Source organism: Haemaphysalis longicornis, unplaced genomic scaffold (assembly GCF_048455015.1).
Source record: "Haemaphysalis longicornis isolate Haplotype H1 unplaced genomic scaffold, Haemaphysalis longicornis Haplotype H1 scaffold_10, whole genome shotgun sequence".
Taxonomy (NCBI): domain Eukaryota; kingdom Metazoa; phylum Arthropoda; class Arachnida; order Ixodida; family Ixodidae; genus Haemaphysalis; species Haemaphysalis longicornis.
The window spans coordinates 100,438,747-100,455,225 of NW_027526204.1; the positions used below are offsets into that span (position 1 = coordinate 100,438,747).

Consider the following 16,479-nt stretch of genomic DNA (forward strand, 5'->3'; position numbering starts at 1 on the left):
TCTGCATTAGCAATAATTATGCCTAGCAAAATTACACCAGCAGATGTCTTACCAACCCACACCCTGTTCACCCTACGCAATCCTTTTATTGTGAGTGGAAACACTCAGGTGTGCCCCCAAAATCCAAGTATACCAGAGTTCCTCCCCATAACATGTTTTCAAGGAGTTGCTGACAACCGTAACCTTCCAGAACAAAAGTGCGCAGCAATCAGGGGTGGAACAGGGTTCCTAGGTTTGGGAGTAGCCCTGGGAGCAGGCAAAAGTGCCTTTTCTATCAGGCTTGGAGCAGACAAAAGGCCTTTTTGGAGCAGGTTCGGCGCAGATGTAACACCATTTCCGAGCATTTGGGGTGCAGCAATTATTCAATGCTGCGCTTAGCAAAAACTAAGGTAAATCGTTCAAAAGCCGTTTTTAGGTACACAAGATGGGAGCTACCTTTTATTGGTTAGCTCTCAACTTCACGAAATAGGGCCGCTCACTTTGTCCTTTTTGTTCTGCTTTACCACAGCTCGTCTCCTAGTGTCTGCATTCCTGTTGGGTAGTACACTACCTGGAGAAATATGCGCTTATCTTGGACGCTTTCCACTAGGTTAAACCTCCCCAGAACTACAAAAGTGATTTGGTACAATGCAATATTGGAAACAAGAAAATAGCCCTCTCAACAAAGTTTACTTTTTCGTACAAAACGCACTTGGCTGTGATGAAATAAAACACAAAAAAGGAGTTTGTCACAACACTTGTGAAACCTCTGCTCTAATCTGGTCTTTAGATCTCCTCCATTCTTACTTCTGCTCCAAGAGGATTGCATCGATTTCATCAATACCCTTCATCACCTTTGGAAGAGTTCTGTTGGCTTCTTCAAGGAGCACATTACCACTTTCAACCTCCCTCATCTCCTTGTTTCTCAGTCCAACAGTAATCAATTCTTGAGCACTGCCCCGAAGTGACTGGAGTGACGACACCCTGTCGAGGAGGTCATGCTTTTCGTCGATGAGCACCGTGCGTTCATCCTTTTCATGAAAAGATTCCTCGCTCTCATGTTTTCGTTCCGCACTCTTCATGGTTTCAGGTACGAAGTACCTTAGGAACGCACATTTTCCGTCCGCGTCCGCGCACATAGCATTTACAATCACAAAAAATCCCACAGGCACCGGCAGGATTCGAGCTTGTGTCTGGTAGACTAGATAGAGTTGGTGTCAGTCCTCTTTCCCATTGGGCTACGACCGTAAGTCAATACCGGAGAGTAAAACGGCTTAGTCCTTCGCCTGTAACGGTGCGGAGTACCTCAGCACCTACCAGTGTTCGTCCGCGTCCATCCGTGCGCACACCACCATCAAGCGAAAATGAAGCAAAATTCGATTAGTGCCATGAGTTGCAGTTCCATTTCAATAAAAATTGGCTGTTACCAACCTCACCAGCTTTTCGTAATAGTAGCCTTCAGAGCTGTCTTTTTTCATAGAAAATGCACTTTTCCGGTACGTAGTTAAACTTCCTTCCCTGTCCTAATCACATGCTTCGCCAACCAGTCCGTTCCATTCATCAATCAAGACGGGCACTTCGCTTGCGGCAATAACTTGTGGCTGCGCGCGTGACATGTGTCGAAGAGGTACTGAAGATGATCCATGTGTTGTGTTTAAGAATTCCAAGGGCTGAAGAACTTTGTGTCCAACGGCAGCCCTGAGAGCAAGTGTTGAGGACAAGCAATGCAGAATGAACGTGCAAGGGTGTACATGCTTTTTATTTAGCAAGCAGGCCAAGAGCGTAATGCCTGTTCAGTGTCTTGCCCTGGCTTTGGCTTCTGCAGCCACATTGCAGATTCACGGATGTCCAGAACCTTCATCTCCGCTGCACTCACTGAACGATTCTTTCCACATGAACCTCCTGAGAACTTGCTTTGTCAGGAGCACCATTTCCTTGTGCAGTATGTGCAGCAGTGGTTCCTGAGTTTGGAACAGCGTTTCAAAGTTCTTGAAGAGTTTAACAGCCTTTTTTACAAACAGCAGCTTTACTTGTAGGGATTTGTCAGAAAATGTTGCTGCAAGGTGTCCATGCCTTCTGGCAGATATAGCCCCCACTGTTTGCTTGTTTGAAAAGAAAGTGGGAAGTGCTTTGAACTGTTCAAGAATACGCTCTCCTCCAGGCAAAAGGGTTAGCCAGGAATTCGAGGGCAGGTAGACCCAAGCTTGCTTGCACTTCTTTGAAGTCTGCGTTTCTTGCAGCTGACTTACAATAACTGTGAATGTTAGTTAATATCGACTCGAGATGATTCGAGAACGCCTGAAGACCGGCCAAAAAGCGTTGTTAACTTTGCGCAGCGTGCATTCTCCTATGTCCATCAGGTGAGGGCTCAGTTCTTTCACCTTCTTTTTTAAGCTTTTAATCACATTTGGTCCATCAGAAAAGAAACAAAGCAGATTCTGTTTTGGCACCTCGGCAATTGATTCTAGAACACAAGACATAATTTCAGCTGTAGCATGGCCGAGATTGAACGATTGTAGATGCTCAACTACAATACACCCATCATACCAGAATAAAACCACACAAGCACATCCTGCTTCTAGATCGTTTCTGGATTCTGGTATTGCATGTACCATGATCGCATAAAAAACGTGAGGCCGAACCAGCTCATCAACCCCTTGAGACTTAAAGAAAGGGCCAAGGCCACCAGAAATTAAGTATGACAACTTTTTTTGTCACCACTGGAAGTGTCTTGCAACCTCACAGTCCAGGATCACGTTCGGGTACATGAACGTGGCAGAATCCCCAGGTGTAGGCCATCGAGTTTGCCACAACGGACAAAGCAAAGACAGTTTCAGCTCTTGCGAAGCTGTCTCGTAGGGTAGTGTCTGTTTGTTATTCACTGAAATCGAGAGTTCCCTGAATAAGCTTAGAATTTCGATGCTTTCCGTGGAGGCCCCGAAGCTTTCCAGCATTTTCAATGTGCCTTCTGGAGCTTGCATGGGGCTTGATCGCTGTGGTGCCATCCTGGGCGCAGATGACAGGTACAGAGCAAATGATGCAGAAACAGGCCGACTCTTTGCTGCTCTTCTTGTACCATTTGGAAATGAGGTCACCACTTTAATCTTTTTTTTTGCAGGATGACATCATAATTTGGTGCACTGCTCTGAAATTCAAAAAAATTGCAATTTTGGGTAGGAGGCATATGTATTAACAGTATAACTTCTATATTATGGGTTCTCAACACATTTTAAAGACCTACCGCAAATGACGAACCTAGCACCGCGCTTGGAGCCATCACTTAAGACAAAGAAAGCATCTCTAATATCAACTGTGCTATATAATTTGGAAGTATTGGATAACGCCACCGCCACACACCAACATCAACCGCATCCTCCACGCCGTCTGGGATTCTTCACGCAAAGCCGACCGACATCGTGAGCCGGACATAATTTGACCCCCTTCATCCCCCCCCCAATCTGCCTACAGGCCACTGTGCTTAATTTTTAGTCATCCACTATCTCAGGCGTTCTACTATGCGCTAGAACGCATTCCAAAGTAGTAAACCAGTTCTTTAATATATCTAGGGGTATACACAATATGCAGTTATCTACCTTTGACCCCAGCAAGCGCGCCGCGTTATCACCTTTTAAAAGTTATTCAGCGTCGAAGGGGATAAGATAACAGGCCTCGCTTCGTGTCCGGTCAACGAGTTTTCAAGCGAAGTCCCGGCGGCATTCCGTAAAACAAGACGTTCGCTTCCATTTTTTTTAAAGCGGTATCGGTGCGTGCGAAGCTGAACACTGCTTTGCTTCGCGCGCTACGGGGTTGCGAGTCGACGAACGTATGGCGTTGACTGACTACGTGATTTGGGCGTGTTAGACCATCCTCCGTATAAAAAAAGGTAACCCCGAAGTTCATGCGCAGAAATAAGTAATTACTTCACAGTTAACAAAAGAGAGCAAAGCGCCCAAGACCCTGTTTGTCCAACACATGCAGCTATGAAACGTTCCGGGCCGCACAGCTAAAACCGACAATAATGGTCGGCTGAACAGAAATTCAGATTCCGATAAACTACAACCTCTCATGCGAACATCATGCTGTCTGTTTTCCACGAGAGGCAAAAACAATGATTACTTACTTTTGGCCATTTTTCTTTAGTTGTGCCACAGTGGCCAGCACCGGCAGCCAGACTAAAACGTGCAAATGCGACACAAAGAAATACAAGTAGGAGGCGGGCTGAAAAGAAACCGATGATGATGATGATGATTCCTATTGGTTTACCCTTTGTGGCGGGGTGATAACGTGTCATCTTATCAAAAAGGACTAATATACCTACGTTTTATACTATTGATTTAATACTAGCTGTGCTTAAAGCAGGCACAAAAAACTTAGTAGGCACAAATCACTTTTTTTCCTGTTATAGGTGGTAATTGCCCTAGGCAATATTCCGCTCTGCTTTTCGTCCACCAGCATTGTAATCTTCTTTTCGTCGCCTCTACAGCCTTAAAGTTAACTTTCTCTGTGCTACCCTTAAATCCTAGGGTTTATGGAAGCCGAACATTTTTCTCATGTATATTTGGATGGATACCCTCGCATTCTAACACTATGTGCAGCATAGTTTCTGTTTCGTTTGCGCACACCACGCATAACCATCATTTTGTGAATACTTCCCCACAAAGCTCTTATTTCGCAAGCAACCTGCTCTAGACTAAAAAAAGCAAATCACTGCCCTGGGAATTATCGTAGAAATTTTCCTTTCTGATGTCCAATTTATCCGCTCTGTACATGTCTAACGACGTTTTAGCTTCCATTTTTTCTCTCCATTTATCCGTTTCTATCCTCCTTGCCTCTTTTTTGGTTACTTTGGCTCTATTGGGTTCTCCACTGTTCTTTCCGTATTTCATCGTTAGCCTTCTACTCTTCCTCAACCACTGCGTGTCCACGCTTTTCAAGTTAGGTACCTAAACACCGCAGCTGCCCACCTACGTTGATCCATTGCACTTAACCTCATCTCCCAACATATTTCACTCTGCGCTTCCCGAACTTCAAACGACGCCGCCCAGCCCATATCTCGCTGCACTGCTTCGTTAGTAGTTTTTCCATGCGCCCATAAGGCCAAACGGCCTACTGTTCTCTGGTTCACTTCAAGGCCGGATAGAACGTCTGATATTGAGCGAGTACAGCATTCGCAAGTGTGAGACCCGGAACCATTACTCCTTTCCACATTCCTCTCACTACTTCATATTTGTTATACCCCCACAGATCTCTGTGCTTCATTATAGCTGCATTTCGCTTTCCCTTAATTACCTTTAAGTTGCTCCTTCTGAGTTCTTAAGTAATTATATCCTTCGTTTATCCACACTCCCAAGTATTTATATTCCTTTACCCAGCGTCACCCGCTTCTCACGAGGTGCAGTCATGTGCGCTGGGTGGTTTCCTTGTATTTTTTCTGGTAACGATATCCGGCGGAACCAAAAGCTTCAGCATCTCTGCTGTAAAAATCAGCTTCTCGGCCTTTAAATGCGTACCCAAGACGGAAACGGATGACTTTGCTTGTGGCACAGGCATCTCTAGTCCAAGCCCAAATGCTACAGCACTATACTAAAGCGGCCACATAACGGTTTCATTCACTTTGATAGCAGCGAGAGATCCGGCCATGGGCAGAACCTGTCCCTGAGCGCCTCATTTGATTTTTCCAGGCCGACGAAATGGGGCGCAGTTGCTGTGAAGAAAAAAAGCCCTGTCATCTTTGGACTGTGCTCGCCTATCTATCCGACTGCGTGAAGTGGAGGCCTGCAGCCAAAGCAGTTCACCACAGCGTATGAAAAAGGACCAGCAGTGGTGATCGCTCTACGTTGCAGAAAGTGACTCAAGACATGCTTAGGAACAACCATTCCCTAAAAACCAGAGGTACATTTTCAGGTATGATTATAACCGATTCTGTATAAAATGTTGAGTCGCCCCCTGCTGTAAGGATTTATAATTGGTGATACAAAGCGTTCTACCGTCAAATACCTTAAAAATGGTCTCCAAGATCTGTCTACTGGAGTTGGAAGATTTCACATCGTTAAGCAAGGTGTGAAGACATCACAAGTTTTTCGTGGCAGCTTGGACACTTTGAAGAAAATTTTCTAGGGTGTCTAATATGATATTCAGTCTTCGTAAGGGTGATGAATCCGTCGAAAGAGATAACAAACTCAAGAGAGATGCCAGCTGCGTCATTTAGCTGAAGCAGGGCTGTCGGCCACATAACAATCAGATGACAGGAACACCATTTCTTCCGAAAGAGAAGCTGGAACACTGTTGCGATGCTTGCAAACAAACTGAGCATCGAGCTCCAAAATCAGAGGACGAATTCGTTCACAGGGCAGCCTCAAAAGACAAAGGTAGACCGAGTAAAACTGTTCTGTTCTCCCCTGGATATTTTCGTGGTAAGGTGCTAAAGATGCCAGGAAAAAAATACTAATAGCGACCGACCTCGGTTTCACCCAAAACACACCCATTGACGTTAACAAGCATCCCTGTTTGGGAAAAGTAGTGCTATACATTTGCGCAAAGACCACCAATGAACATTTTCAACCTCCAAAAAGTGCATAATATTAGGGCGCAACCGTTAAAATTCTTGAGTAATTCACATCGCCGGCGAAACCAATCTCACAAAAAAACTAAATTTCTCACTTACATAGGAAAGTGAGAAATTCTATGGATGCCGAAAATAGTCTAGGTATCCATAGAATCTTAAAAATCAAATTTTTTAAAATTGTATCCCAGCCCTTACCCTTTTGCCCTCCGTAAGTAAGCCTGAGGGAATATTTTCTACACGCGCTACGTTATTTTATTCCTGAAGTTCTCCCTCATCAACTTACGGCTTCTCCTGTCTTTATGAACTACAGTTGCCTACCGACTTTCTACAGCAAGCCTCAGTTACCATTTCTGCCATCGTTACCAGATGCGGCTGCTTATTGGCAAATCACGATTGATTGATTGAAGGGTTTAACGCGCCGACGCACCGCAGGCGATGAGGCGCGCCGTAGTGGCGGGCTCCGGATTAATTTATACCACCTGGGGATCTTTAACGTGCGCCGAAATCTCGTACACACGGGCGTTTTTGCTGTTTGCCTCCATCAGAAAAGCGGCCGCCGCGGCTGGGAATCGAACCCGCGACCTCGTGCTCAGCAGCGGAACGCTGTAGCCACTGAGCCACCGCGGCGCGTGGCAAATCCCGATTAAGCACCTGGCTGTAAAACGGTATGATACCTGAGTTACAATAATCAGCAAAGACACAAGCACACGTTACTGTGATTAAAAAATACAGGAAATTGTCCTTTTACACCGAAAACTCGAAGCCTAAGTGAAGCACAGCGCGGACTGGTTAGTAAATACAGTCACCGGCGCATGAAACAGGAACAAGAAAGCATGAACTACGATGTGCAAACCATGTGAATTTTTTCTGAGCAAGTTGCATTATTAAATGCCTCAGCCAATAGCTGGTGATGATAGCACTTCCTAAACATACATTAACTGATCGAATACACATGCAAAAACCATACTTTTTGATTTCATGAACCCCGCTCGTGCATTTCTTATAACGCTTCATCTGTCCATAATTGCACTTGTTGAAGCTAGTTGCATCGGGTAGGAGTTGCATCGTCTTTACCAAGACCACTATTCAAAGCTTTGCATTAACAATTTTGTGCATCCCATTCTTGCCTCCCGACTTGGTACAGCTTGGCGCTTCACTGTATACCTTTCGCTTGCATGTCGACCAACTGAACACCATGCAGCATTTCCTACTTCGGTTCTAATTCTCATCAAACGGCCGCATACTAACCTGATATCGCTCTTAAACGATTTTTTACACAATGCTTAGGAGCTTGTTTGAGTACATCCTATTCAGGTCTAAACAATTCATTTTTTCTTGTAGGATTATCAGAATACAAACTTACCTATTCGCGCTGCCGTACACGTCCAACAACAATTGTAGCTGAACCTCTATTCCATGTGCAAGAGGTTACACAGCTCAGACAACTTACTGCTAACAATTATATTCACACCCCTGTAATACCATAATCAGCAAAGAATGCGAAGAGTGACTGGAATCACAACCATTCTTTTCTAAGATTCATGGGTGGTGCTGCGGGAATTGCCGAGAAACTGTAGCGCTACTTTCGTTTGATTTGTCATTGTGCATTCAGTTTTTCGTGAATATATGAATTTAGGGCAGGCTAATGCTCAGCTCATAGCACCACAGACGTGTTCAACTGATAAGGCCTGGCTTGCCACACACTGCAATAAACCCACTCTCGAGCGATATCAAGTGCGGTGCTAACTTAAGGTCACCCACTCTCCTAAAGAAGCTTGCCCAAGAGCCACTGGCAACAGTAGTGGAACAGTTTTCATATTTGCCGGTCAGGTAATCGTTTGTGTTCGTTTATAAATGGATCTTTTCTTTGTTCCTGGGTGGGCTTTGGTAGGGGGGTTCATGATGGTGATTGTCGGCACGCCCACAACATACCGTAACGAGTGTCTGTTGTGAGGCAGGGTTGACAATTCAATGTGTGTGTTGTTGGGGGGATGGCGACCAGTAGTGTTCCGTGGGGTAGATGTTAGTTCGCAGCTGTCTGAGGGTAATGGCGTCCTCTCTGGTCATCTGGGGGTGTGGTGCGGGGTAAATGCGACGCTTCAGTCGGTAATGGACGCGAAAATCCGTGTATCTTCTTGGAATGTCGTCTCTGGAGGTCATCGATAGGTCTTCCAACGAGGGTAAGGCCGAGAAGGTATACTCGCAGGCACTGGTGTGGGCGGCGTCATTCCCCTCGAGGGATGCGTGGACTGGGGTCCCTACTAATGGGGTATGGGGCGGGTCTTTGTAGAGTGTTTAGCATGTGAATGGCTTGAACAGAAACGCCACTTACTTGTTAATTGCGACAGGTGGTTTTGGAGTGTGAGATGACAGTGAGGCAGTCTGAGCCCGTGGTGACAGATAGGGCGATGGCACTTTCCCCTGCAGACTCTGTGTCGGAGATTGGGATTGTGGCGTATACGAGTTCTTTGCCATGGTTGTTGAAAACACTGATGGCATGCGCGGACTTTCGAGGGTACCTGGCAGCTTCTGTGTAGCGGACCGCTGGTTTGTTGTCTCCGTAGGATTTTCTGAGGGTGATGACGTTAGCCGTTCTTCGGTACTCATTGAGAACGGGATGTATATTTCTAGGGTTGGGAGGACAAGCTGACCAGCTCACGCCCTTACAAGCAACAAATCCTGGAGGACACAGCCCGCCGCGGGACCAAGGACCCCGGCTCCCTGGACTAAGGAGGCCTCCCACAAAAGAACTGATTCAGTTCAATAAATGTTTATTCCTCAACCTCTTCGCTCCTCCTTTGTGTAGGGCCAGTTATGTATGGCTGTAAAATCTAAGCAGACGGTTATTAAAGAGAAAGCTTGTAAAGCGCAACCTTTCTTAGTTGGACCGACGGCGTCCTTTTTCCCCATACACCGGTTGGTAGACGGAAAAGCTCTGATAAAGTGTCTCGTCAAACGGAACGTGCTTGAAACCAGGCCTCCATTGTGTCAAAGCGGTGACTTGGAAATCGTTAAAAAGGAACAGTTCTAGAAGATAAGACAACACAGGCATCAATCCTGTGAAGGAGTTGAATGGTATTCCCGTGTCTGATTAACCACGTATTGCTATACATTAACATCTTTCGTAGATAAGTATACCTAGCCCGAAAAAGGTCTTCGCATGGGCGCGTTCTTCGTTTGCGATTTGGGTCTTTGACGGTTTGGCGATCGATTGGACGCACTTTCCTTGGACTGGACCGAGCTTTTGCATTTTTCTCAACCTTCTTCAGGCAGGGATCGTAAAATATTTTGTTATATACGATACATGACCGTATTGATGGAAGGTTGACGTTAGCTTTACTCTGACAGGCTTAGCTGGTAGTCAGCAGGGCTTTTGGCTTCTACTTTGCTTTTTACGGTTTATGCGTGAGGTGCTTACTAAAACGGAGAAAGAAGGGGTATCAAAGGGTAATATTAGGAGAACCTGTTTATCATAACTTATCACTGTAATCTGAAATTCGGATAACGTGGAGCACGTTCAAATGCGCACGTAAAAGCAGTCGAAAAAAGAGCTCTAGACCAACATTGCACCTGCAAGCCAGTTATTGTTGAAAAGAAAAGCCACAGTACTGATTGTTCAAGTGGTGCAAACTTGTTTGACATACATAACGCAGTTCCGTCAATACGAGAAACCTTGTTTGGCCACCTAACGTAGACTTATTTTCGGATAACTGAAAGTAATTTTATTGACCTGCTAGCTTAGGTTCCTCTTTTAGTTTCGCTTGTTTATCTGAACACATGTTTGTGGCACACTTCGCACAACTCAAAATCTTGCCTGCAAAACGTAAGTTAACGGGAGTCAGACGTAGAAATAAACTCATATATTGCAGCTCCTCTAGTGGCTAACTGGAGCATATGGAAAATACATTTCTCGGACCGATGATGATGACTGTAAGGTATGCTTCAAAAGCCTCCTCTTCTTTTATGTTACCATACCTAGCAACCGGCCAAAATCTAGAACTCCTCACACAAGGCACCTGAGTTTTCAAGGCAACCGTATTGGCGACACCGCGGATCCCGCACCACCAAATGATGGTCAAACCAACTGCGGTGATAGGTTGAGAGGTGGGGAGTAGAAGCTCCGAATGGTGGCCGTCGGAGCACTGGTCAAGCTCCGGTCAATAGGCTTCCTTCCTGTCTACCAGGCAGGGAGCTCTGAGGCCTCATCGAACATCACGGAAAATACGTACACCGCTTCCATGCTTTTCTTCTATTCCCGTATAGTTTATAAAAATTTTCTAAAACAAATGATTAGCCCCTTTAAAAACCCCACCAAAGAGAACTTTCCTGCATTACCTACCCTATTGTTCCAAATACTTAACTTCCCCCCCCCCCGGTTCTTGGTCATTGAATGGCACAAGAGCACTCCAGTGGCATCGAATTATGTCTTCTTCATAGCGAAATTCATTGAAAAGGATTTAGCAAGCATCTAAAATGCAAAAAAACTAACGTCACGGGAAATTCGCGTTCAACTGACAAATCAAGCGCTAACAAAAAAGCTGCTTGAACAAAACGTAATTGGAGATCTCGCAATAAAATTCACTCCCCATAGAACACTAAGCATGTCATAGATTGTCATATCGGAAGTCGATCTAAAGGCCTAAACGGACATCGATCTTCTTGAGGGCTTACGTTACCAGGCCGTGAATGGATTGAAAAAATCACAATCCACAGGAAAAATCAGGAAGTAAACATTAAACATAGAAGACTCACCTTTTACAGAGCATCCTACAATAATTTGTTAATGCAGGCTTTCTTCAGTGTACGTCCCCAACCCTAGCCGGTGCTTTAGGTGCCAACGGTATGGGCATAGCCTTAACTAGCATGAACGAAGAACGTGTGCAAAATACTTTGAGCACAACCACCCCACAGACAATTTCAACACTAACGAGATTATATACCCAAACTGAAATGGCCATCATCAAGCGCACTCGATAACGTGTGGAACAGTGAAATTCAAAAAGAAAAGCATAAACCTGAAATAACTGAAACCGTCCAAACCAAGAGCGTACAAGCGGCTCGGCATCTTGGCTTCTGCGAAGTATTCGGGCGCAGGTCGTCGAGGGACGGAAAGATTTTCGGCTTCGGAAAGTACCCAGGGCCGCGAGTCGGACATCCCCCTGCCTCCGCCTCTGCCGCGTAGCCTGAGGCAGTACAAACCGTCACAGCGCCACATTAACCTTCTCCAGCGGCTGCGTTGGAAAGCAAAACTATCGTGAGATATACCTGCTTTCCTTTGAGCTCCACCATCCCCCACCGCACCTTCAGGAATGGAGGCGATGGACACGGGGAACCCGTGGCGGCTCCCACTCGCCCAATCGTCTGCCCGACACGTGTCGCCGCTGACGTCCTCGGCGTTTACGCCTCAGGCACACCCACCCGAAAGGTACAGAGCCGACGGAGCCCGATTCGTCGGTAATTGCCCGGACATCAGACTATGAAAGAGACCCCGCTTCCTTCATGCCTGCATCGTAGTGCAAAAAAACGGGAACGTCCAAGTCTAAAGAAAAAATAACAAAACTTCCTCCAAAAGTTAGAGCCCCCAAACATCACACGCAAACACACATTCCAGTCATTCTTGACTATACATAATTCGAAGACACAATATCACGCAATAGAACTGCAGGGGCCTGCTTAAAAATCTAGATGGCATGTATGGCACACTGCCTGACAACAAAACACGTGTGATGTGCTTACAAGGAACACGTTTAAACCACATACACACCAACCACTTTAACAGTTACCTGTTTTTCAAAAACGAAGGGGTGGGTGCATAGCGTCTTCTACTGGTATGGCCGTCGTCGCCAAAAATCGTAAGCCTGTCATGCCATCAGTGTTGCGTTGGGTATCGTTCTAGCTCGAGAATGGCTCAATTAGGTGCCTGAGCAAAGACCATATCCGGCAAGTGGTAAGAATATATTGGCGTCTGCCACATAATTGAAGCCAATTCTTTTTGGAGAGCTGACTGGTGTATTCAGTGGCTTCTTTATTAGGCGCTACAATTCTGGTGCCGCGTTTGTGGTTGCATCTTTGGCATGGCCATCGTTTTGTGAGGCTCCGCCTTTCCTACCAGACATGTAGAAGTTCAGAATCCACGCTGGGAGTCGGCATGGAAGAGATGATGAATTTTGCGTTTACCCTGACACTTTGTGTAATATTATTGATCAACTATGATAAACGTTTGTTCGGGATCTATGGGTAAAGAGGTAGTGCCCTCGCGGAACGCATCCTCGTGGGTAAGACGGGTGACTCTCGTCCTGTCGTTGTAACTGAGATTTCGAACGATGTGTTTGACGCTATTATGGTCTGATGCAAGGTTACCTTCAGTTGACAACCATAGTGTATGCTGGGTGTCCAATAATAGCGACAGGTCTGAGGAAGTACCACTGGCTGTGCTGGATCCCATCCGTGTTGTTTAGACGCTGTGCTTAAGAAGCAGGAGGTGAAAATTGAGGATGAGCAGCGTTAATCTCATTAAGAAGCGGTTTGGTTCCAGCTATATTCACAGTTACACCATTGTTGACGAAATGGCGGGGGCCTTCTCAGTAGGGCGGGAGCAGATGGTGAGGGCGCAAAGGCCTAACGTCTTAGTTAATGCAGATAGGAGCCCGGTGAGGTCATGATTACATCCCCGCTATTTGGTGGCGTACGTAGCGGCAGATATGGCATTAGGAATTAGCGTGAACGTCCAGTAATAATATCTCAGCGTCCGTAGAGAATTGTTCCTCGAAGCTTGAATTGACAGTTCGTTTCTGGGACAATTAACGGAGGTGACCAATTAAAAAAGGGCTGCCGCTTTTCGTTTGAGGTCTGTGCAATTCTTTTGAAGGAGCGTCGCAGAAGTCGCATTTGGTTACCTCTGGTCATGGAGCAAGAAAAATATAGGAAGTGAAACGAGGCATCGTAACGCGGCCAGATAATGTCACAAGAGCTCGTCATGCGTTAATTTAGCGGCATCTGCCGCGGGCGAAGACACTGCGGGGCTGCCTTTTTCGCAATTGCGCTGCACAGCCACGGAAAAAGAAGTGCCGCCGCTATCATTTCCTCCACCAGGTGACGCTACCTTCTTGTTCATCGTCGCAGCGACGAAGCTTTGCAGTCCGCCTTTGTTTTCGTTGACATTATCCGGTCGCTCGCCCGCGCTTTTCGCGATGGGCTGTTTCACCTCCTATATATTCTTGCTCCGCGCCTATGGTTCATCACGTAAGCAGGCAGAGATGACTCCTGCTTTTCAACTATGGTATGGCACGGGTGTGGTTCGTTAACAGCACATGGTGGTCCCTATACTTCCAATGCATTCTTGGCCATTTTGAGGTGGTCTTCTTTGGCATTTACTAACGGTATCTACATAATGCCCATATCATTCACATGCACGTATTATGCTTTCAAATTTCGCGCTCTTTTTCCGTACCACGGCAATTCCACAGAGAACGAGTATGCGTGTACACACGCATTTTTTTAGTTTTTTCTGATATTTTTCTGAGTTTTTCACAAGGCAGAGAATAGCTTAAAGCTGCAATCCGTTTTCTTTTGGCGTGAATAGGTAGCGCGAAAAAAATTGAAAAAGTGGGGCGGGTGATGCGCGATATTCGCCGCCTGCAATTTTTTCCAGCTTTGCGGCTTTGCGCATGACAAGGTTTGATCATTCTGATGGAAGTATACGTGAAAACAAAAACTGCACCAAAATGACAAACAGGTGAAGCCAATTTTTCGGTTCTGTCATAAACAAAAAAAAATTGAAAAAAAAAAGTTTTTTTGGGCTAGGCTGTCGCTTTCTTTTACGTACCCTACCTTCGTATCTGAAATTTTGACCAACTTCTAAGTGATAGGTTGTGTCGACCAGATATTTGTAAACATATCTGTGAGATATCGCTTGTCTAAAAAAAAACATAAATATACGGTAAAAAAGATTGACTGCTGTGCTTTTTGGTGGTGATGGTGGAGGTGGTTGTCGGATCAGGCGGCGTTAACCTGGCTGGATATCCCAGGTTAACGCCTGGCATATTCCTCCTCCTCATTAGCTTACTCCTAATTACCTCCTCCTAATTAGTCTATGGTAGTGTCCTTTTACCTCGAGTTTGCCAGCTCCGTCTCCTCAAGGAAGCTTAGGAGAAGGCGTGACACGTCTCTTCGCAGCATCCAATGTCCCCTTGGAAAGACGATGTGGTCCAGAGTGTTGTGTGCTGCTGCCAGCTTTCGAATCGCTGAGAGCATTGCAGTCCGCTCGACATCATGATCTGGGCAACACATTACGCAGTGGTGTACATCCCCTACCACTGCACATGACGAACACAGAGGCGATCGCACGAGGCCCACCTTTAATAGCCATGCTATGGTCTTCGCTGAGCCCGTTCGGATGCGGTACAGCAATGTTCCCTCCGGCCTTGTAAGCCCCTTTGTGACGCAAGGCTGGTAGGGATTTCCCAGAGACTTGAAATGTTCGGCCACTGTTCGCCTGAAGTCGTTCCAGTGATTGGGGGAACCTTTAACTGTCGGTGCAAATTGCAGCGCACTCCGTGCAATCTGATCAGCGGTTTCATTGCCCTTGACGCCAACATGGGATGGACTCTATTGAAACCGCACATTAAAACACTTGCTGCTGAGTTCTTGCACAAGCCGTAAGGAACGCTGACAGTCATTTTTCGTGGGTATCCCCCGCTGCAAAAGTTGTAGTGCTGCTTTTGAGTCAGCCAGAATTACAACTTCCTGCGGCTTGTACGACTTAGTTTTCTCAAAGCAGCCGCGATGGCAATGCACTCGGATTAAGTGGAGGACACCACGTGATCCAGGCGTTCTGCACAGGAAACCGGGGCATCAGGAATGATATACGCCGCTGCACTAACCCCTCTGTGCGGATCGACTGAGCCATCCGTAAAAATTTGAAGGTGATTGGGATAAGTGTTCTCCAAATGTTCAAGAACCAAAAATCTGGCTACTTCCACTGGCGTGTTTCGCTTGACTCTCATGTGAGGAACATGTAGCTGACACTGCAGGCGCGTGTTTCCGTCTCCAAAACGCCGTAACGCCAAAACTTCCGGTGACGTCACACAAAAATAAAAAACAAAAAACAAATACGCAGAAGCCGTCTATGCATTAAGTAGCATTAAGGATAATCATAAAAAGTAAAAATATTGCTGCGCGTGTAAGCATTTGCATCGAAACGTTTCACGCATTAACGAAAGTGGGGCGGATGCGCCACGAGCGCCTTCTAGTGGTAGAAAGCACCCGTAAAAAAAAAGAAAAAGAAACAATGGCGTCTTTTGATGTGTGCGATTTGTCCACGAAGTTTGTGTAGGAACTGTTACGAATGCAGTGCATCATAAGGCCGATAAGGCTCTAAAGTCGTCTGCGCCGTGTGTGTCTTGCCAAGTCGTCATTTGTACGTGAGGAAGTCGTGGTGGGCTGTTTTTACTCGGAGCGTCGTCACCTATCTCCTGCCGAGAACGTCCTGGCTTCATTTGTTGCTGGTGTGTTGTGTGTCTGTACAGTTATCAAAAAAATAATAATAATAAACAGCGGGCGAGCGCGATCATCGTACAGGAGGCGATGGCGCGCTGCTTGTGTTTACATTCTCGAGTGACAATGGTTGTGATCGCATTGTTTTTCAGCAGTATGCCAAGCTTTTCACATGGACCATTTCAGTGTGGTTGCTTGCCCCGAGGCCCGTCGCCGAAGCTGTAATTAGCGATGTTTTTATTGAGGGTGTTTACTAATTAACAGTGAGCGGTAGCGGTATGGTAAAAATGCACACAGACTGCCTTCACTGGGAGTTGTGAGCCGGGAACGCTGTTTGGCGTTCCGCCTGGACGGAACGATATAAGCAAGGGCTTTCTCGAAATCGAAGTTCACGAACAAAAACACAGCCTCCGAAAAAGTTGTAGTTCTGGGTATTGTAT

General features: G+C 46.1%; 1 protein-coding gene across 5 annotated transcripts in view; it reads left to right on the plus strand.

Annotated features, from left to right (window-relative positions):
• The window catches only part of LOC144158958 (uncharacterized), a 40,693-nt gene extending 31,375 nt beyond the window's left edge, over window positions 1-9,318 (plus strand). For 3 of the 5 annotated variants that reach the window (XR_013320210.1, XR_013320208.1, XR_013320209.1), the window contains 2 exons: window positions 5,661-5,883; window positions 9,176-9,318. Coding sequence is in view for 1 of the 5 variants with exons in the window: in XM_077690172.1 (XP_077546298.1) it covers window positions 9,176-9,274 (99 nt within the window). In the remaining 4 variants the exon portion in view is untranslated. The remainder of the gene's footprint in view (window positions 1-5,660; window positions 5,884-9,175) is intronic. The other 2 variants (XR_013320211.1, XM_077690172.1) reach the window with 2 other exon arrangements.
• Window positions 9,319-16,479: the final 7,161 nt, after the last annotated feature.